Source organism: Ambystoma mexicanum, chromosome 12 (genome assembly GCF_040938575.1).
Source record: "Ambystoma mexicanum isolate Mex_15411 chromosome 12, UKY_AmexF1_1, whole genome shotgun sequence".
Taxonomy (NCBI): Eukaryota; Metazoa; Chordata; class Amphibia; order Caudata; family Ambystomatidae; genus Ambystoma; species Ambystoma mexicanum.
In genome coordinates, this window is record NC_090936.1 from 447499842 (window position 1) to 447523468 (window position 23627).

Genomic DNA, 23627 nt, shown 5'->3' on the forward strand with positions numbered 1-23627 from the left:
CATCAGGCAAGGTGCATATGATATCGTAATGCTTCAGGAAACACACATAAGACAGCGGGATAAGCAAAAGGTGCGGCTCAAGGTATTCAATCAAATATATCAGGCGAATGCACAGGATAAAAAAGCTGGGGTACTAATAGCGCTCAAAGATTCCTTACATGCACAGGTAAACTCGTCTTGGAGAGACAAACAGGGAAGATGCCTAATAATAACATTAACAATTGAAGGCAGGCCCCTCACCTTGGCCACAGTATATGCTCCCAACACGGGTCAGGAGGGTGTTCTGAGGGATTCCCTGAATAGAATAGAACAGCAAGCGGTTGGGGACATCATACTGGGGGGGACTTAAACATGGCATGGGACCCCTCCCTAGACAGATCTGGACCCAGACAACGTGATCAAGGCACCCCATCCAAAAACTTAAAGCAGAAATTCACGAACCTAGGGCTGACAGACGCATGGAGGAATGGCAACCCCCAACAGAAAACCTTCTCCTATTATTCACACGTACATAATACTGCTTCGAGAATAGACTGCCTATGGGTATCAGCAGGGCTCCTGGGCAGGGTAAAACAGATTGAGATGGAACCCATCACACTCTCTGACCACGGTCCGCTGTGGGCAGAGATTATCTGGCCAAGACATGGCCACCGCTTATGGAACTGGCGCCTCCCAGAGGACATCATTAGAGACCCGGTGATTAGCCAGACGCTAAGAGAACACATCATAGAATACTGGGCCATTAACAATCTCCCCGGAACAAATATGGATACTTTATGGGACGCCCACAAGGCGGTCATTAGGGGACATCTCATAGCGCTTAAAACACAGAAAAAGAAGACGCACCGCCAGTGGGAAAAAGAATTAGAAGAGAAAATTAGGGCGATACAAACAGAAATGATTCAGACGCCCACCAGAAAACTGATGCGCACGATGAGACAGGTTCAGGGGCAATTGGAAACACTCAGAACGAAAAAAGCAGAAAGGGCACTACTCTACACAAAACACTGGTACTAGGTAAAGGCAAACAAAGCAGACAGACTCCTGGCAAGACAGCTGAGGGGGAAACAGCAGGCCCAGACAATACGAGCAATGAAAGAAGAATCAGGCAAACTTAGAACACAGACGGAAGAAATAGGTAGGATACTAGGCAGATACTACCAAACATTGTACTCTTCCGACCACCCAAAGGAGGACCTGCAGGAAGCCTTTTTGGCCAGGGTTCACCTCCCTGGATTGACGGGAGACGATAGACAGGCCTTGGATAGGGACATCACCATAGAAGAATCACATGCAGCAATACAGTCCCTCCCGAAAAACAAAGCCCCGGGCCCGGACGGGTACACCGCCATATACTACAAGACATATAGGGATATCCTCGCCCCGATACTCACATCCCTGTACAATAAATTTGGGGAGAAGGGGGATCTGACACGATCCATGAACGAGGCAAAAGTGCTGGTCTTTCATAAAAAGGGAAAAGAAGAGCAACTCCCTACCTCCTACCGCCCTATAGCTTTAATCAACCTGGATGCTAAACTGTACACGAAGATCTTAGCGACCAGACTGGCCAGAGTACTTCCCAGATTAATCCACCAAGACCAGTCAGGATTTGTTCCAAACCGCCAGACACACGATAACATCAGAAGGGTCCTACACCTAGTAGAAAAGATAGGCATCAAACAAACCCCTGCAGCACTGGTAGCCCTAGATGCCGAAAAGGCTTTTGATCGAGTAGAGTGGTCTTACCTTTTTCGGGTTCTGCAAAAGATGGGAATGGGCAAAGGGTTTATAGATAAGGTCAGGGCCAACTACAACTCCCCATCCATAAGAATAGCGGTGAATGGAGGGCTATCGGACATAGTGTACCTAGGAAGAGGGACGAAGCAAGGGTGCCCGCTCTCCCCTCTTCTATACGCTATATACTTGGAACCTCTCTTGGTAAAAATTAGGGATTTGTCGGAGGTGGAGGGAATAGAGATGGCGGGGATGACCCACAAAGCGGTGGCCTATGCGGACGATATGTTGGTGGCCCTAGGAGACCCAGAGAAGTCCCTCCCACACTTAATGGAAACCATAGAACGATTTGGAGAGATTTCAGGGCTGAAAATAAACAAGCAAAAATCGGAGGTGTTGATTCTGGCGGGGAATAAAGAAAAAAAAAAAATCACCACCTCGGGTGTCAGATATCTAGGAATCACCCACACAGACCACATAGACAAATTGTATTCCCACAATTACCCGCAAATCCTAGAAAAAGTTAAAAATGACCTGCTAAAATGGAACCCGTTAGCGATTTCCTGGTGGGGGAGAATCACGGCAGTGAAAATGACAATCCTCCCCAAACTAATGTATATGTTTCAGGCCCTCCCGGTAAAGCCCCCAGGGCCTTCTTCAAAGCACTTAGGAAAGCGATTTCCAAATATGTCTGGCAGAACAAGACCCCAAGAATTTCGGATGCGGTATTGACAGCTCATAGGAAGGAGGGGGGATGTGCCATGCCCAGCGGCCCAGCTGTGGGTCATGAGGGATTGGATATCGGAACAGGGGGAGAAAATCTGGGAGAGGCAGGATCGGGCGGTAGCGACAACATCCGCCAGGCACATGCTATGGATCAATAAAAGATTCCGACATACAAACACCCACATTAGCAAAATAATGAAAACGGCACTGGGGGTATGGGACGCCGCCACGACAAACGAAACCCTGACCAAGGATCCCGCCCCGTTCATGCCAATATTCAGAAACCCAGAATTCCCCCCGGGGAATGGACAGGGGAGCTTTTCGCAAGTGGGAGGAAGGGGGGTGCAAGATGGTGGGAGATATGCAACAGAATCAACAGATCAGATCCTTCGAGGATTGCAAAACTCTCTTGAATCTGACACCAAAAGACAGATATTAATATGATCAGATACATCATTGGCTGAACACTCCCCGAATAAAGGAAGCATTGACCAGGGACCTGACCCCCTTTGAGAACTACATCATGACGCACTCTGGATCCCGAAAATGTGTTTCCAACACTTACAAATTTATTAATGCACAGAAGGAACCTACCACATGGCTTTACATGAAGAAATGGGAGAAAACCCTGGGCTATGCACTCTCCAAAGAAAGGTGGGAATACTTGTGGGGCTTGATGCCAAAACTGACAAGAGCCATTCAAACGAGAGAAATGTGGGTGAAGATGATGGTGCAATGGCACTATACACCGGAGAAACTGAATAAAATGTATGCTACCTCCCCGAATATCTGTTGGAGAAAGTGTGGTGGGCTGGGAGATTGGAAACATATCTGGTGGGACTGCCCGAGGATAAAACCATACTGGGGAGAGATAAAGAATCAAATGAGGGGAATGTTCCAGGGAACAGAACACCTGGGAGAAGAAATATGGCTAGGGGTCTTTTGGGATCCAAAAGACAAAACGCTATATACCCCGCAGAAACAAAACTTTATGGGCCTCCTAATAGGTGCATGGTTGGAAATTGCAAGGAACTGGAAACACAAATCCCCACCACTGGTCGTTGATTGGACACGAAGGGTCTGGTCACACCTGGCTCTAGAACTAATAACGTATAACATCCAAGGAGATCATGGGAAATTCCGAGAGGACTGGGGAAGTGTATTGGAATTCCTTCAAAAAGAATATAAAGAACAATGGTGCCCACACAATATAAGACTATTGGACTTATTCACGTGAACGAGAAAAAGATCTCCGACATAAAACATACACAGACTGAGTTATGCAGGTTGGGGGTGGGGGATTTCTTTGTTTTCTTTGAATGAAGTTTGAAGTTTGAACCTTGTAAGGTATAACACTGTGCCAATAGAAACTTAATAAAAACATGTTTAAAAAAAAAAAAGAGTGGATGGCATGGAAACGCGTGTCATGGCCAACTCCGGGTCTGACCTCACCATCCTCCCCATATAGACAAGGGGAAATTATGGGACGCGATCAGGTCGAAATTAGAAGCACTAAGAAAAATACGACTGTCTTCGGTGGGGCCATTGTAGATCTACTGGGCTATGTCAAGGCTAAAATTGAATTCAAGGACAGGTCCACTACCACAAACGTATACCTCTCGTCTCAAGGCTCAGCCGTATTGGGGTGGCACGACCAACATAAACTGAACATTTGACTAGACCCAAGCACTCCCGATCAAGTGCTGCTGTTCTCCTCAGGAGGAGCGCCGAACCTAAAAGAAGCATTCCCCAAGCTGTTCTCAGAAATGCCCGGGAAGATAAAAAACTATGTGCACAAGATTCGCCTCAAGCCGAATGCAGTACCAGTAAAGCACAAGGTCAGACCAGTTCCAGCGGCAACGAGATTACCACTTGAATCTCAGATCCAGAAAATGGTAAAAGGAGGCACCATAGAGACAAGTGGCTAAGCCCCGTAGAACTCATCAAGAGGAAATCCTCTAACGAGCCAAGAGTGTGCATAGACCTACACAGCCTGAATCTAGAGGTGGTCACAGACAGCTTTCCACTTCCCAGCATCAATGAAATCGTAATAATGAAGGAAGCAACCATATTTTCAAGGCTCGACATGCGAGATGCCTACCATCAAATAAACCTGCAAAAGGGCTCAAGCCCACTCACAGCTTTTATCACCCCCTTTGGCAGGTACCAATACACACGCATGCCATTCGGCCTGTCATCCGCGGCGTCAGCCTTCCAGAGAATGAAGAGCTCTTTGTTGCACGGCATTGGAAATGTGTTGTATTTCCAAGATGACATCTTGGTATACGCCAAGGACACAGAAACTCACAATAAGGTACTGAGCGAAGTGTTGAGCAAGCTACAGAGCGCGCGAGTCCACCTGCACCACGAGAAGTGCATATTCAGCACTAGAGAAGTAGAGTACCTGGGCTATTGCATCTTGAAAGAAAGGGTGAGCCCCAAGAAAAACCTACTCAAAGCCATAACTGATGCCCCAACCCTGATGTCAAAGGACGAACTTCGGTTGTTCCTGGGCCTCGCGGAGTACTATGCAAAATTCGTCCCCAGATTCTCCGAAACCACTTCGCCCCTGACAGAACTCCTAAAGAAGGGCACAGCATACACATGGGAATTCCAACAAGATGAGGCCTTCGCCGAGATCAAAAAAAGGATCCTGCACGAACCCTGTCTCAAACCTTTTAATCCGGAAGGGGAAACATGCATCACGAAAGACGCCAGTGCATACCACTAGGGTGCCACCCTTACCCAAAAGAAGGGCGACACGGAAAACATAGTGGCCTTTGCGTCCAAAGCTCTGTCCATGTCATAAAAAAACTACTCCACCGTAGAAAAAGAGATGCTGGCATGAGCCCGTGCTGTGGAATATTTCAGGTCGTACATTTGGGGGACCAAATTCCGCTTAGTCACCGACCACAAACCCCTGGTGCACATGCTGAGCCCTGGCGGCACCAAAACAGCGATACCGAGACTTGCAAGGATTGCCGCAAATCTCCAGGAGTACACATATGAGATCACCCACATCACAGACTGGAAGAATGCCCAAGCAGACTGAATGTCCAGACTACTGGACCCAAGTACCCCAGGAACCACATTCCTTAAAGACGAATGTGTAGTTGCTTCCATAGGAGATCTGAGGAACAGAGACTTCATGGAGATGAGCGAGCTACATTGGCAAGAAGAAATGGAACAGGACGATTCCCTGCGCCGCGTAGCAGAGTGGGCCTGCAATGGGCGGCCCAATGAGAGAACAGTCCCGGAAAATCTGCGTCAATATTGGAAAGTCAGTGACGAGATCACAGTAATGAATGGCATGATACTGAGAGGCGACCAAGTTATTCCCCCAAGAGGCATCCGCAAAGTAATACTGTGCAAAGCACATGCAGGCTATCTAGGCAGCAACATGACAAGAAGCAGAGTATGTGACACATACTGGTGGCCCGGCATGGATCAAGACATAAGGGCAATGATCGAAAGGTGCCATGAGTGCACGAACAGCGACAAACAGCTGACAGTAAAACAGGCTCTCATGATACCCACGGAAGTCTCACACTGTGACTGGAACAAAAGAGGACTGGACATCATTGGCCCGCTGGATGGCATGCCGGCTGACCACAGGTATGGAGTGGTCATGGTGGACTATTTTTCCAAGTGGGTTGAGATCGAATTTGTGCCAGACATCACCATGAGCACAGTTATAGAAGTACTTGGTGCTGTTTTTCAAAGTGAAGGACTCCCCGAGAAGATTGTAACGGACAATGGAGTGCAGTTAGTCTCCAGAGAAATGGAAAAATTCTTAAAGAAGCACAATATCCGCCAGTTGAGAGCGACTTTGTACCAACCACAAGCCAATGGACTAGTAGAAAGGATGACCCGTTTCATCAAAGGTGCCTTACAACTGGCATGCACATCAGGTTTGGATCCACACAAGATAGTCAAAGAGGCAGTGGTGGCCCACCGCCTCACATCTAATGCCATCACAGGAGTTTCTCTGTTTCAATTGCTGAGAGGGAGAAGGGCTGCATCCATGCTGGTACCACCGTGGCTACACCAAGTCAGAGAGGACAAAGACATAGACATGAGTGACATTGTTTTCCGACTGCAAAAGAACAAGGAGATCATGAAATCCCAAGGCGATAAACGCACATCGCACACAGGTTAGTGAAGGCGATCTGGTAAAGATACGCCTAACCCACAAAGACACCAGCACAGGCTGCTAATACAGCAAGGCTATAGAAGTCACTCGCAAGGAAACAAACCACGTCCACACCAGCGACAGAAGACGGTGGAACCCGGAAAGAGTGGCCGTGTACTGCAAAAGAGCGGCCAACAACTACCCCTCCACAGAAGCTGGGGATGACCAGGAACAATGGGCTTCAGCAAACGACCCCCAACAACTAGAGACCAACGCTTCAGGAGAAAAGAATCAAAGAGAACATGCCTACACGAGCCCCACGTCCCAGTCCAGAGAACCACACTGGGAGGCAACCCCAGAGGATACCATGCCACTCGAAACAGCCTGCACAACCACCCAATCCCCAAGCGCTACCACCAACCAAAACAGGCCCTAAAGGGACAGAAATAAGCCATCCAGGTTCATTGACTTCGTCATGGACTAGCAACCATCTTTTCCCAGGAAAGGAGGTATCTGGGGACCTCCCCTCACGAGATCACGGCCCGTAATCTTGCAAGAGTTTGCAAGCATGAAGCGCGCCACGAGCTCTTCCCGGCAGAGCTCCATGGGAGGGTGAGGAATGCGGACCAGCCCCAGGCGCTCCTCCTGCAGAGATGCTCAGCTCCAACTCTGCCTTCCAGACCCAGGCAAAGCAGCAGAGCGTAATGCCAAGGCTGAGGGCAGCCTCATGGCTGCTCTTGCTGTTGCAAGGTGTCAACTCACTTTGCACCCAGCTTGCAGTGAAGTCAACTGCATGAACTGTGAGTACTGACATCCTCTTTGTCATTCCCTCACCAGACCTATGGACCCTACATATGGTCTCTGTGCTCTCTCTCTTCTCCTCCTCTCCCATTAATGGTGGCACCCGGTGGGAGGCCCTCCTGTCCTCCTTCCTCCCCTCTAAGGTCATCATTAATGTTTATTTGAATGGTACCGTCTTGGTCAAAGGCCCTTAGGCCAACCTTCTCCTCTTCGATAGACGCTTCCTGGGCCTCATCAATTTCCTTTCTTCTCCCGATGTCGCCTCCATCCCCTCCATGGCTAGCTTGCATCCCCCTGCTGCCACCTCGTTGGCTAACTTGCCCTCTCCTCCTTCACTTTCTGCCTCCCCTCTGGCTTCTTCTACACCTCTGCAGGGTGTACCTCTGATTTGTACCCCTCGCGGGAGGCTTTCAAGGACGGCAACCTTCTCCATATAGCCACTCTTAACTCTTGCTCGGCTGTCAAACACTCCTCCGACATCTGCCGCCTTCTGGAGAAACTTGACCTCGATCTCACCGAGACATGGTTCATGTCCAGCTCTGTCACAAGCTTTGACACTTTTCTCTGTGATGGCTACAAAATCCTCTCTGCGCCCAGGTCCAACCGTTCCGGAGGGGGTGTAGCCCTGATCTTCCCCGAGTGGATTCATGCCTCTGTCATTCCTACGCAGGCCTACTCTTCTTTTGAATGCCTCATCTGCAGGCTCTCTCTCTCTATCCTAGCCATTCCCTTACTGTGGCTACTATCGTTCGGCCACCTGGTCAGCTCCCCTCCTTCCTCTCTGAGTGGGCGGACATCTCCTCTTCCCTCCTGGTCTCGACCACTCAACTCCTCCTTCTTGGAGGCTTCAACATCCACCTGAATGCTCCCTGTCCTTCCTCTGGACTCTTTTGCGACCTTTGCGACTCTCTCTCACTCTCTATTCTCCCCTCTGGCCCGACTCACCCTGCAGGGCGTACTCTGGTTGTTCTGATCTCCACAGACCTTACCCTTTCTATCCTTCTCATTACTCCTCTCTCCTGGAGCAATCACTTTCTCCTTTTCTCCCAGCTCACCCTCTCTACCAGTCAGGCCAAGCCAACTCCATCACTGCCACCCACCTTCTCAGTCATGCGACCCATGAAGCGCGTGTCAGTTGAGGCTTTCGCTGCTGCCTTCTCACCCCACTCCCTTTTTGGCTGACTCACACCCTGACACAGCCCTTTCCAAGCTCCACTTTGCTATATCTGATACTCTCAATGTTCTCACCCCTGTCATGAGGATCCGCCTGAAGCCCAAAGCCAAGTGCAACTCCTGGTACGACTCAGACCTCGTCACCCTTAAACGCAAGTGCAGGGTGGCTGAGAGGAAATGGCGTGCTTCATGTACAACCTCTGACAAACTGGCCTGCCGCCTGCTCCAAAGGCAATACCAGCTCTCTGTCCTCACCAAGAAGAGAGCTCACATCCAAGCCTGCGTCTCTGCAGCATCTAACAACTCGGCTGAACTCTTTAAAATCTGCAAGGAACTAGCCAATCCTGCTGCAGTCTTTACCTCTCCTGTCCGTTCCCAGGCCCTCTGCATGGCACTGGCTTCTCATTTCATCTCTAAAACTCAGAATATCCTGTCCTCTCTCTCCTCCTCTCACCTTCCTCCCCCTACTCCCTACTCTTCCTCTGGCCCTTCTATGGCTACCTCTCCTCCCTCCTTCTCTGTCTTTCCCCTGTTCTCCCCAGACGAGGTTTTTAGACAAGTACGATCTATTAAAAGTCTCATCAAAACAGGTTCATCCCTGTTCCTCCAAAACCATCAAGGACAACATTGACTCCCTGGCTCCTGCCGACTTCTGCAACCACTCCTTACCCACTGGAGTCTTCCCTTGCCCCGTGAAGCACTCCCTTGTGCATCCTCTTCTTAAGAAACCCTCTGCCGACCCGCCCTGCCCAGCTAACTATCGCCCAATCTCCATCACTCCTTTCCTGGGCAAACGGAAAAGCTGGCCATCTCCCAGCTCAATCGTCACTCTGAATCTGTTGGTTGTCTCTGTGATCATCAGTCTGGCTTCAGAGCTGCCAGAAGCACAGAAACTGCTCTCCTGAACATCCGTGAAGACCTGCTCTCCAACCTTGATTCCAACACCCCGTGTCCTCATCTTACTTGATCTCTCTTCTGCTTTTGCCACGGTCAACCATGCCATCCTGCTCAACCGTCTCTGCGATAACCTGGGTATCACCGGTCAGGGCCTGGCGTGGCTGACTTCTTTCCTCTGTGATCGACCCTTCCAGGTTCAACTTGGATGCTTTCTCTCCTCCATCTCTACCTGTGGTGTACCCTAGGGGTCTAACCTCTCTCCCTGGCTGTTCAACGAATACCTGGCACTTCTTGCCCACTGCATTGCCGTACTCAGCCGCAACTTCCAGTGCTATTCAGATGACACTCAGCTAATTTTATCACTTCCCCTTCCCATGCACTTGCGCGATCTGAATGGCACCTGGCCTAGTAGGATTGTTGTCCGACTTCCGTTTGTTCCCCCCTCCCTTGCCTCGTCGCGCCTTGAAACACTTGTGTATAGGGGCGTGATAAATGCCTTATCATATCATACAGTACAGAGAGCATAGACACTTCCCTTGCCACGACTCCAATAACCCCCTCAAGTTTCCTGTATGTCAGGTGTCCAAATAAACACCCATCTAAGTTACAACAGTGTCCTGTCATTTGTCCGTGCCATTACATCCCTCTTAAAGGACACACCCACCTTTCCCTCGTAACAGCCCCTAAATTTAGTTCCATTCATCTACAGCTATTTATTTACTCAAAGAGCACATCAGAATCGAACCCTTGGAAAGCAAGCACCTCCCAGCCATTCCCTTTCATGCAAAAAAAACGCCTAAACGTTGGCCAGTTTGGACTTAGTGGGCAGGTTCAAACCCATATCAAACTGTGTGATGTTAGACAAACCACCGCCTCGTCGTGGATTGGGAAATCGTTGAAGCGTCCTCGGTGTGTCTGCTAGCGCTGTTCGTGCATTGATTTTATTGTTCTGGCAGACTTGAAACAGACTCTCCCGAGGGGCATCCACAATCACATTGCAGTGCCCTCGTTTACAGGGGCCGCGTGCCCAATGAAGTACAGTTACAAATACAGAAGCCTGTGGAAGTGACCGAAAGGGGGCATCACCGCGCTAGATTATTACTAAATAGATAAAAGTAATCCCAGTGTAGAACAGTCACCGGGTTCAGAAAAGTTCATGTGTTGAGCTTTCATGAACAAACCCCTAGAATAATATAAAGTCTAACCAGAGGGTGAAAGGGCAACGAGGCATTGTGAACTGCTGGCACGGCCATTGAAAGACTGATCTCCTCGGCCATGCCATTCCAGGCTGCAGCTCTGAGGCTAAGCCCTTAGCCCCCCCCCCTCCGCTCCTCTGTTCTTTCATTGATTCCCCCTCCCCAACCCCCATGTGGTCCCTTTAAACGGGCACAACCATTGCAGGAAAGGGAAAGAGTAGGGGGTCTTCCACCGATGCGCAGCTCCTTGGGCACACCGGGGAGCGCGCGCTATCCCCTTACACCCTTTGAATGACCTGGTCCACCCTCACGTGCCCCGGGTGGATGGGTTCCCTTACAGATGAACAGATTACTCGCAGTTGAAGCTGTTGCAGGAGTTGTTTTGTGTAGCGGGCGGTCACACCCCCTCCTCGTTGCTTTGGTGGTCCCACCCCCTCCAACCTCTCTCTGTTTCTACTTGCTAAAGCACACCCCCCTCCCCGCTCACGCACACAACAAACAAAACAAAACCTCCCATCTGTTCCCCCTTCGGCGGCTGCTCCTCTCCTCCTCGCTGCATGCCGAATTTGCATTGAAGTGAATAGAAAGCGGCGCTGGGAACCCTGCGTGTGATGGGTATGTGCGACGGCCGCGAGCTCCCAACGCAGGGCGGGCGGTAGGACGCCACGAGCGCCCCCCACCACCCAATAGAACTCTGCGGAGGAGCTCGCGCAGTGGCAAGAACGCTGGTCCGGGAGGAGCTCGCGCCGGGCACTGAGAGCACGCGCTGATTACTACGTTGTGTGGGAGCTCGCGCGCCCGGGACGGAGCGCTGCGGGGTGAAGCTCGCTGCGCTCGGGCAGCGGAGAGGGAAGACTCTCGGCGGTTCGCGAGACCACCCCCCCCCCCCCCCCCCGCTGCGTGCGCCCTGAGGCAGGACTAGCCGCGCGGGGGGAAGCCTGACCCATGTGCGCGCGGGACCGTGGCCGCTAAGGAAGCATGTCCCAGGAGCCTGGGGCCCCGGAGGTCCCCACGCTGGAGGAGATACGCTCGTGGTGGGAGGTGCCGGCCATCGCTCACTTCTGCTCGCTTTTCCGCACCGCCTTCTGCCTGCCGGACTTCGAGATCGAGGTGAGTTTGGGGGTGGTGGTTGTGTCTCCACGATGCCCGTGTTGTTGTTTGCAACCTCCCGCGTGTGTAATGAGGGGGGATGGGGCTCGCTCGGCTCACGTGAACTCAGACGGGATGCATTGGCTCCAACGGAGCGGGACAAAGACGAACTTTGAGAGTTGGGTGGGTCAGGTTATAGTTATGGTGCAAGTAATGGCTAATATGGTCGGCCTATGAGTACAACGGACCCCTCGCATGTGTTGACCCACCTCTCAGCTGATACTCTTACATGTCTAGTCACTCTTCCGACAGGCCACATGTTGCTATTGACTTCATTAGCACCCTCACAAAAAATGGTTCACTATCATTGACGCCATCGGGCCCCTTACATTCCAAAACGAGCGACAACTTCGTGAAGTCAACAAATAGCAATGCATTGTTTAATAGAAAACACCTTTCCCCGTTGCCCGGTCCCAAGGCTCCCGCCCCCACCCCTTTTTTTGATCCCACTGCCTCTGGGGTTCTGGAGGTGCTTGGCAGAAGTAATGCTGAAGGGTATCTAGGAAACGTTCAAAGCTTTGTGATGGCGCGGGCTCGCCGCACACGTGCGAACACCTTACACTAAAGGACATGTTTTATTCTGGGGAAGCCCATGTCTTTTATAATGATCTGGCCATTCGTTGGTTCATAACAGATAGTTGAGCATTTTGGCCGACTAGGGCGCAGGGGAGGCTGGGCTGGCACGCTGTAAATCCAGCATTGTGTGTGGCACACAAGGGGTCGTCGTGTGTCCGTCGGTTTGGCAGTTGTATTATATATTTACATGCCATGGTGTTGTTTCTAAAACGCCGCGATTTTTGGCAACATGTTTTTCTAATGTCGTGACGTAAAGATAACGCAGGTGCTGTTGGTCCGAGTCCCTGGATCTTCCCGCAGGAGGGATGCGCACCCTGGGCTGGAACTAGCCTTTACTGGATCGGTTCTGCGGAGTAATGTAGTGCCTGGACGTGCAGCATCGCTACCCTGCCCCCGGGAAGTGCAGGGCTGCTCTCCTGTTGCTGTACTTCGTTTTCCCTTGACCAGGATCAGCCTCACCGGGCAAGTGTTGAACAATGTTTCCGGAGCTTTTGATGCGGATATCTTGGCTCCAAATTGGCCATCTTAACGGCAAGATGGGTAATAGTAGCTGTATGCGAGCGATGCGCTTTTTTTGGGCTGAATTTGCCCCCGCTAAACATCCGAAGGATAAACCATGCGTGCACTGCCCACCCTTGCTTATTGCTGGTACTCCCACATTACTGTCAGGGCAAACACATGTGGTGCAAAGCATTGTGGCCACACTACAAACTATACACTGAACTACTTGTAACTGCAGTACCTGACACTATTCAAAATAAATCCAGATGTTAAAACCCAATGTAGTAAAAGTAAGAATTTGGTTTCTGGTTTGCATGCTACAAAGGTCCTCATAACCTACTTTGAAGCAAGGGGTGGCCGTGCACGCGCATAGAGTCCACTTTGAACACGTCCGACTTCACAGTCGGAGAGAATACGCATGAAAAGTGGGCGCGTTTGACTGCCCTAAACGCGCCACTTTATCAATGTATGATTTGTATAACCTACTCCTTCTAACATCTATCTCCCGTGTGTAAACCCAGCGTCATGGAAGATGCGTATGAATCTAACACATTGTGTGGAGCTGCAGGTCACTGCTCCATCATCTAAAGGCAGTTTCAGTAAATACTGCAGTACCAGTGTCCTACCTGAATTCACATTCTCAGCAAATGACTCCCACGGCTCCCCATGCATTGGACATCTGTTGTTTTATGTGGTATTTGAAAAGCATAAGGTCTGCCATGTGACTCTGCTTTTGAGGTCTGCAGGCTGTCTGGGTGAACTAGACCATGGTTCATCCAACTTGTGTTTGCTCAGTTGAGCCTTGCCCAAACCGCCCCCCTCAATTAGTATCTATTTACTTGCTAGTGTGGGCCTGATTCCTCCGGCTGGTCTGGGTTTCCCATCCCCCAAAGCAATACCTGTGTCCCATTCCTCCAGTATTTATCGGGAACTTGCTGTTGTTGACCTGTCACCCACCCATGACACTGGAGGATTATCTGTCTGCTGTCCTTGGAGTGGGGAGGGGGGTACATGTGTAAGGCAGCTGGAGGAAGTCCCTGATGATGGGGCAGGGATAAAGTGGCTGTCTGCAGTATTGTGCACTGTGTGAATGATGTACAGAGGTAACTGGAGCAGTTGTGTATTTTGCATGGTGTACCTTACTCCCACCCCCAGTGACCGCAAAAGATGGTGTATGCTCCTTGGTCCTTGACCCAGGTTCTGCAGTGAAAATAATAATGTAGGCCTGTTGAGAAGGATAAGTGGGTAAGCAGAATATGCCAGTTTACAATACAGTGTGTCATGGGGTATTGGTGGACCCAGTGATAAAGGTACATTGTAGATCACTTACTGCTCTGTTGTAGTATTTCTCACTCGGGATGACTGCGTACAGTCCCTTTGATTTCATCAGGTGAGGTTTTGGTATAGTAGCGTGGGGTTGGGTTGAATGATGTATTGTTAATGGCTGATTCAAGCCTGAATGCTAGAAAGTGGGCTGGTACTAAATGATAACAAAACTGAATTTATGGTAATATGCACAAGTGCAAAATTGGGACTTGAGTAACTCTCACTTTCAAAAAGCAAACTGCAAAATTGCCACCAAACGCAAAGTCAAAACTTTGGGTGTATATTTTGACCAAAATTTTAATATGGGATCTTAAGTCAATAGCTTGGTGTGAACCTTGGCATGTTAAATTAGGATATTATGCCAAATCCGCCCGTATCATAAAGAAAAAAGCTGCGATGCAGTGGCTAGGGCCATTGTTGGCTCCAAGATTGACTATTGCAGTAGTCTCCTGGTGGCTCTTGGTGACTGTGCTAGACTTCAAGTCATCCAGAACAGTGCTGTCGGGGTAATAGCAGGATTGAACAGATATAAACCTATAGCCGAGGCAATAATTACATTGGTTTCCTATCGATGCCAGGATAGAATTTCGTCTGCTGACCGCCCTTAAATGTCTGAATGGATCCAATCCACAATATCTTGCTGTAACTATAAAGAGGAAACCCGTGCTTAAAACTCTGATCCAACAACCCCAATCTCTTAGCGGTGCCGAGGGCTAAGCTTACCCAGGTAAGCAAAAGAGCTTATTTCATAGCCGCACCAAGAGCCTGTAACTGCATCCCTCCTGATTTGAGAGAAACAAAATCACTCGATTCTTAAACTTTTCTTATTTAGATAACCACAGGCATTGTAGAAAGGGTGGTGAATAATTGTCTCCCTGAGCATTTAGGTGTGTTTTTTTTTTTTTTTTTTTTAAACTTTAGACAGTGCCCGTATGCCTCCGGCCCATTGGTGCGGAGTAGGCGTTTAAAAATGTAAATGGGTTGACTGGCCATTGGGCTGTTGTGCTTCCTTGGAGGGTGGTCTTGGGCCAGGGAGCGGGCTTATTGACTTATTGTTTTGCAGACTGAGAACCCTGCGATGTTCCTTAAAGAGGACGTGTGTCAACACCTAGGTAAGTGAACTGCGCTTAGCCAACGGTGGCCTTGGGCATGTGGATCAAAGCAGAGGCAAATGGGGGTCCGAGTGCTTGGGAGCAAACCCTTCCGCCCAGAGGGTCAGTGGGGGATAACTCGTGGTCGGCTTTTCCAGTCAAGTGGGGAAAAATATATATTCATTATTTGGATGTTGCTTTTTTGGGTTGCAGTAATTTGATGAGCACTTATGCAATACTCTGGTGAGAGGGTGTTGGCTGTCACACGTGGGAGATGAAGCAGGGATGGTTAGGAGGGCTTGCGGTTGCAAGGGAACTAGTGCTTACATATTGGGTCTTGAGGGCTAGACAGGGAGGCCTAGTTCAATTCCATGCACTGCAGGAGTATCAGCAGGAGAAGTATACACTTATTTTTTTATTTTTATTAAAATGTTACGGTTTGTTAGACAAACCTCTTCTTTTCATTAAAATCACATATAATTCAAAATGGTCTCTCACAATGGCCATTCCAATCATCTTAGTAAAGTTGATTATCCTTCTACAAGTATGAGGAAGAAGTTCAGTTCTTTCTTTGGTTCATATCATTCTGATTTAAGAAATGTCCATGATAATATTCCAGAATTGCACGATTGTAAGGATAATTTTTTTGTCATTTCTGAATTTGGGCCCATCTGTCTTAGCGGACAGCTGTATTTGATTTTTGAGAAACATATCTCTGTATTGATTTCTTTTTTCTGTCCGTGCAGTACAAGACATAATGCTATGTAGACTTTTAGTGCCTTTATGGTTGCAGAATCGTTGGTCCAGCAGTATCATTTTTCTTGTCGCCAAGATTTCTTGCGTCAGCGGGATATTTAGCCGTAATCTCGTAAATTTCACGTATGCCGTGAGATGGAAATAGCTTGTTCAAAGGTCTCTTATCCAAAGTGGCATGGGTGATCAAGTTGGTATAGGGCTTTCAGTTCGATCGTAGCAATCCAATCGTTGGCAGCAATTTTCTTTTATGCTTTTTATGGGCGGTGTAGCAACATATCCAACAATATGTCCGTTGCTTCTCTTTTGGCGTCCACACATTTTTTCCAGGCAGCCAATGGTTGATCATTGGTCCCGTTGTGTTTGAACCAGAGAATGTCAAGTGCTGGCACGTTTAGGTCACTGATTATTTTCCGGAGAGATCAAGTTGTTTCCATGTTATGAGGGTGACCAAGTATTGGAGGGCGATTTCAAAATGGATGCGAGGCATCGGAAACGAGGCTGGTAAAGCTAGAACTTTCCTCCAAAATATTCCCTCCCAGTTGTTGCCATGTCTTATTTTCAATGTTCATCATTGTCTCGACCGCCATAGGTTAAAATCGCAGCAACTTTGTCTATAGAAAGTTATCAGTGGAGACGGCGAACATTTTCCAAATTTCCAGTGGCGTATTCGGGCTTGATGAGCATGCAAGAGTGCCTTTTGATTGTAAATGTTGGTTCTATTCTTTCTCATTTGGGGATTGGTTTAACCACACACCAGGATAGTTTATCGTTTTTACTTGGTGGAGTTTTTGTTTCCTGATGAAGAATGGAAAGTTAGATTCCTTTCGCTTGGTTTGACGCGAGAGGGACACGATTTTGGTTTTTTGGGCACTTATTTCCAATTGATTAATGGTCATATATTTTTCCAGTTTGTTCAACGCTATCTGTAGCCCTCTTGGTGTTTTTGCTAATAAGACAATATTGTCGGCGTACATGATACACGGTAGACATGTAGTGTTCAGTTTTGGAGGATTCATCGTGGGGGTGTAGATGTGTTCTTCAAAGTCTGCTGTGAATAAGCTGAAAAGCGTGGCCACCATGTTTGAGTACATTCCATGTTTTAGCATCGGTTAGCGTACCTTCTTTGGACATTCCGATCTGAATGGTGGTTTTTGCGTATAATAGCTTAATGGGTTCCGGTATGTTACGAGGACACCCCCACGAGCGTAACTTGTTTCATAGACTGTTTCTGTTCACCTTCTCAAACACTTATTTTAAATCCACACTTAGGTTTGCATCCAACATCAGTAATTGGCGAGGGCTTTACATGCTACGTTTCTCATTTTTTGTTGTCGGAGCTTAAGAGTACTTGTGTAGGTCCTTGCTCTACGATGCTATACCCGTTTAGCAGGACTTAAGAACTGCTCTTCCACTGTTATTTGGGGTTTTAGATATGCCTTCTACATGTTTTTTGGTGTTCTATGATAGAATGCGTTTGTTAGGGCTCGTGGTTGCTGTGTTTTCTAGAATGACCTTCATGTCTGCTGGGTTTCTAGATAAACATGTTGTCTGGGGTTCGACTGTCCACATGTTTGCTTGGGGGTTATCACAGATACCTGAGGTAACCCCACATTATATTTCCAACAAGGATCATTGGGAGACTAAACCTAAAACAAAATCTATATCCTCCGTATTAATTCACATAACTTTGTATGCATAGCTTATATCATCAATCAAAACATACAATTGCAGTGCATAATTCTCTACATTTAATCGTTATTGTATTCAAGCTTATTTTTTCATCTCGTGACTACATAAACATACAAAAAATAGATACATCTCCACATGAAGAGACTTGTATGCATATCTCCAATGATATATTACAGAGGCACAAATAATGTCAGAATACAGACCTACGAAGCCCCTAAAAACATACATTCAACAACTGTCGTGTACAAATACACACAAGCATGGTTTACGTGTCAGTGTAAACCAGACACTCCTAAGTTCTAAAAATATCACTATAAATGTAACACAACAGGGAGTATAATGGATCCCCTCCTATTCGTGAGCATATCAAAGACTGAATTATTTAATCAACTGTCTGTTTGTAAAGTTGTCTGCCAACTAAGTTTCGGCTGTAAGGGTGTCTCGATTTTATTTATTTTTTTTTTTTGCCCAGCCTTCCTCTGGGCGATTCTTATTTTGTCAGAGGAGAAAATTCATGACCTATCTGCATCTGCTCTGCTGTGCGGTGCTTTTAGTGATAACCGTTTTGAAGTAATGGAAATGTCCCCAAATGTTGTGAACCCTGGGAGACACCATGAAGCCATCAATCGTTTGGTGTAGAAGGTTCCCACCTGCTTTCAAATCTGTGGGTTGTATTCAAGCGGAGCCCAAGCGCTCCCTGTGCTCAGTGTTTATACTGGACCCGAACACTCATCTCTTGGGTGGGAACCTGATGTATTAAATGCGTGATGGCTTCAATAAGTACATGGTGTCTCCCAGGATTCACGAACTTTGGGGACATTTTCATTACTCCAAAAACTGTTATTACTAAAAGCACAGCAGTGCAGATAAGTCGTGAATTTTCTGTAACAAAATGAGCTCGCCCTGAGGAAGGTTGGCCATAAAAATTGAATTTGGGTTTTTAGGTGTCTTACATGTCTGTAATCGGACATTATTTGTGTCTAATATTGTTTTTGTCTTTGTAATATGTCATTGGAGATATTCATTTAAGTCTCTTCATGTGGAGATTTATTTTTTATATGTTCATGAATTCATGTGATGAAAAAATGAGCTTTGATTCAATAATGATTAAATGATAAAAGAAGCTATTATACCGTGTCATTTTATGTTTTAATCCGTGAGATATAATTAAAGCATACCAAGTTCATGTGAATTGATACTATTTTGTGTTGTGCTTGGGGGGCTGTAGCCAAGGTTATCCATGATTGCCAATGGTTCTAGATACATGTACCAGTTGCGGTATCAAGGCAAGCTCACATGTGGGATGCAGACCAGCCTCTCTGTTTAATGGGGTTTTTTAGATTGATCTACACATGTTTGCCTATTACAGGTGTCTGGGTTTGTTTGCTGTCTCTTTAAGACCGACCATCACACTTGTTACTTGTTGGTGCACAGACCCCACCATACATTTTTTTTATTTATTTATTTATTTTTAAGGCACGGCAGCTTGCCTGCATTTGGTTTTGGGGGTCTTTGTCGCATGTGTTAGGCTATGTCTACTTATTTGTTGGGTCTTCATCTAGTTGTGGCAAATTGGCTTGCTTGTGCCATTTGAGCTTTATACATGTATGTTGGCCTCTGTGCTTTTGGGGCTTTCGGGTACATGCACCTGTTTGTTCGGTGCTCACTTGCAAGTTTTTGGTAGGCCCAAGATCCAGTTGCACGTGCTTCTTTAGACTCGCTTCTTGAGTGGTTTAGACTCGACTACACGAGTTTGTGTCGGGTTAATTTGGTAAGTATTGACTTTTTAATGGTCTCTTGCAGTGCAGCCCACTGCCTTCTGATTTTTCAGTCCATAAGCTGTGAAGTTATTTTTAATTCATACCAGATTTTAAGAATCGGATAGCCGGATGCATGTAAATAATACAGCTCAGGAGCCATACTTTGTCTTTGAAGCAAGACCATGCAGACCGTCACGGTTCGAATCCCGGTCCCGCGCTTAGAGGCTGGCCTGTGAACCGCGATATAAAATCTCAATTTTAAATGTTACTTTTTCTGCTCTAAGGGAGGCGAAGACGCCAGCTCTGCATTGTCTTGTTCTGTCTGGTTTCTCCTTCGATAGAGTGCAGGTTAGTTTAGTAATTGTAGAAATTGGGTTTCTTCAAGAAAATAGTTGGCAACAGTTCTTCTAGGGAGGGGATACGTCCGTGCCTGACATTGAAGGAGCGTTTCCTCAGAGCTGCCGCGCGCTACAGATGAGTGTGCGGGAAATGGCGACTTGGCCTTAATGAGTTGGGCAATTGATGAAGTGAAAATTGGGATGTGGTGGCTTAGCTGAACGTGTTATTGCTCAGAGGCTCCCCGCTTGCCTCCCGAACCTTTTGATTTGAACCACTTTTTCCAGACGATGCTTCCTCCCTCCCTGCCCCCCCCCCATCTGCTCAGAAGCGGATGTGCCCATCACAACCCCACGCCCCCCCCCAGCAACTCCGTTTCATGTTCAGATTGGAAGCAGAGCGTGTTCAAAGCTCCTGTGGCAGAGGCGATCCCCGAGTCATTCGGGCTTCCTTTTTATGTGGTCGCCCGCTGGCAGGAGTGAGTCATATAATTCGGGCAGCGATATAAAGCGCGGTTTCCCAATACTTCCTGGAAAGCGTAAGGCCGTGCACATTGTGTGCCCGTGACGCATGCCTGGGCCTGAACGGGCTCTGTGAGAGATGCTGAGCTCAGCGCAGCTGAGTAATTCTTTACTGGGCGGTACAGTGCAGTTCATTACTTGGTTTCATCGTTCCTTTTGTTGCTTTGCCAGTGCAGAGTTTTTGCACCTAGCGAGATGTGCTATGAGCGGAGGACACGGACTCCCAGACAGATCTGCCCTGAGTTTTTGCCCCTCAAAGGGGACCCTTCCCTTTTACAAGCCACTTTAAAAAAAAAATCAAATATCATCGATTGAAATTGCTTGAAGTTGAGGGCTATTTAGCCCCAGGTATTGTACAAGAACCTGGCTGGCTTGGCATTAACAGCTAGCAGGAGCTACGCTTAGCACATTGGACCAACTAGTGCCATACAAACACATCTATGTGACACCAACTCTTTCTATGTGTATAAGGTGTTATTACAATACATACAGAAGAAACTTTAAAACCCAATAGGTCGTACGTCCCCTCCACTCCTGAAAAACCCTCTGAAGACCCATCTTGTCCAGCCAATTACCCCCCGATATCTATCATCCCCCCCTTCTTTGGGGAAACACTTGGAGAAATTGGTCAAACTCGCCCAAGGATCTGAACAGATTATAATACAAGTAAATGATAAGACCTCCATGTCCAATTTCGGTAACATGGACGGAGCGGCAGACTTATCGCTGCAAGGTCGTGGATCATTGGTTAGTTGCAACACAGTGAAAATACAATTATTACCCAATGATAAAAGGGACTGTCTATTCAAAGATGTATACACATCTACTTTATTATCACTACAGCAGACAGTTCTAGCACACTACAATTACAACCCGCACTGTAAAGGGGCACAGAGGACAGCCAGTTTCACAAAGGAAAGGGATGCTCTCTACATATTACAGGGGGTAGTTGGTAAAGCAATCAGTCTTATAGTTCAAGGTTATTATGGTTTCAACACCATAAAGGGCGAAGGGTAGTAACTGTCTCTAGGGGCATTCAGAGTAGGGCCAGGGGGGCAGAACCACAATGTACCTGGTGCTGAAGAAGTTATTGGTGCTCGACCGCGTTGAGGTGGTTCCAGGGTGCTTCGAGCCCGTGAAACCGTGGCGGGAGACAGCTGTGGGTACCAGGCGGCAGGCAGTTCGGCAAGCGAGGCTGGATGGCTGTCTGCAGGCTGTCCGGCTTTGGGCAAAGAATCATCTCTGTGCTGGTTGGCGAATTTGTAATGCTGGTCAAGGCGTCTCGGATGGCTCTGGGGACTGCGGCGTGACAAGTCACCGGTGCAGTCGGATGTGGTTCGATGACTTGACTGTCTCGAAATTGTCCTTAAAAATATTGATGCTGGATGATGCACTCCTCCTAGCCTCTTCGTAGAACCCGTGTCCTTTCAAGGTGGACGGCCCAAAGCTCAGGAGCGTGATTGCAGGCAACATCCTTGTCCTTTGTCCAGAGACTCTCCGGCACTTCCCACCTAGGAAGATTGCTGTCAGAACCTAGCAGGGCATGTTGTGTGCTGGCTGGGTACCGGTTCTGGAGCTGTTGGGCGGGCCCTCTTGAGTTCGGTATCTCACTCTGTTCCCTGGAAGATGTTTATGGGAGGGATCTTGCTTCCCTCTTGGAACTCCTGGCCTTCCTTCACTGGCGGAAGATGTAAGGTAGACTGTACCTTCAGCTGGGGTCCAAATGCATCCTTCTTGCTCACTGTGAATCATTCAGATGATTTGATCAGTGAGGGGCTCAGCCCTCTTTTAAAGCCAAACAGGCCCCATTGATTGGTGCAGGCTAAGCCCACCTTAATGAACCAATCCTGGGTCCTCCACCAACCATCAGTGATGCTTCAGGCCAGAATCAGAGCGCTTGGCAACAGACAGGCGAAGGATGACCATATATACTTTAAGTCCCACCCATTTCCTGGCTGCTGTACATTAAAGTGTCTCCCTAATTAACGGAGCCCTCTGTGGCGCTTGGTCACAGCATGGCCATCTGAAGTAGGGGGTTGCAGACAGACTTTCGTTTCTTACAAGTCACATACTTCCCTGCTCTAAAAGGAGTGGTTCCTGACAGGATATTTACTGCTCTTTCATACCAAGGAGGGGTGTTAGTACCAAGTTGACACACTGCATTACAAAGAGGTGTTGGTCTCTGGTCTCAATTTTCACTTCATGCACCCAGGCCTCCCTGAGGCCTGCTAATTAACTTTCTTCAGTATTCGCCACCACCAGCAAGGTGTAACAATGGAGATCCAAATCCATGGGGCCTTGAGATGCTGATCAGGCTGCACACGGCCAGGCGCTTTTGATGTACCCACAGCTGTCCGGCGTCGGCTAAACCTGACAGGGGAGGGTGGCACTGGTAAACTGTGTCCTCCCAGAGTACATACTATTTTTCTGCTGTGCGGTGAGCGTGGAAAATATGTGCGGGAATGGCCCGACATATTTTCGGAGATTAATCTCCCATCATTCATTCTTTTAAAAAGACCCAGGCTAGCGCACTCTCCCTCTGGATGGTCGAATTCCTTGCACTCCATCTACCCTCCTCTTCTCTGCAGCCCTATTCTGGATTAGCTGGCGGGGTTGTAAGACGTCTTGGCCTCAAGCCCAGGGACCGCATCTCTTGAGCCCTAAAACCTCTCCTGGCTCCCAGTTGCTGTAAGGATCAAATTCAAATCCCTCGGCATCATCTATAAGGCTGTCTGGGGCTGGGGACCACGCTATCTACAACTGGCTCTTACTAAATACTCTCCCTCCAGATCTTTGTGGTCCTCCGGCACCAACTCTGTGTGTCAAGTGCTTTGCTGAACAGCGGGCTGGTGGCCAATCTCTTTCCTCGGCCGGCTCCCTCTTATGGAACAGCCTCCCCTTCCTCTTAGTCTTCAGCTGGATCTCCTCAAATTCCAAAAGCTCCTCAAGACCTTCTTTTCACCTCCTCTGCTAAACCACACAGTTGTTGAGATTGGTGACCAAGGCTCCTATGTGTCCTGGCCTCGCACACCCAATCGCCTTCACCCTCCACCTGTTTCAGGCACTTGCCGCTCCCAGCACTTGCCTTGCCACCATAGACCTGCACTTATTATTGGCAGCTGATCTCTCTCTCTCTCCCCCTCTCCCTCTCTCAATAAATTAATAATTTTGATGATCATTTTGAAAACCATGTTGAAGTTGGAGCCCAGGGTGCCTTAACTTTGTTACCCCCACCCGCCCAAACAGAAGTAGTTGCTTAG

At 48.1% G+C, this 23627-nt stretch overlaps 1 protein-coding gene across 2 annotated transcripts in view; it reads left to right on the forward strand.

Moving 5' to 3' along the window:
• Positions 1–10993: 10993 nt before the first annotated feature.
• CECR2 (CECR2 histone acetyl-lysine reader) overlaps positions 10994–23627 on the forward strand; it is a 513194-nt gene continuing 500560 nt past the window's right edge. The window contains exon 1 of one of the 2 annotated variants that reach the window (XM_069628656.1): positions 10994–11772. In XM_069628656.1, coding sequence (XP_069484757.1) covers positions 11641–11772 — 132 coding nt within the window. In that variant the 5' untranslated portion in view covers positions 10994–11640. The remainder of the gene's footprint in view (positions 11773–23627) is intronic. The other variant, XM_069628657.1, reaches the window with a different exon arrangement.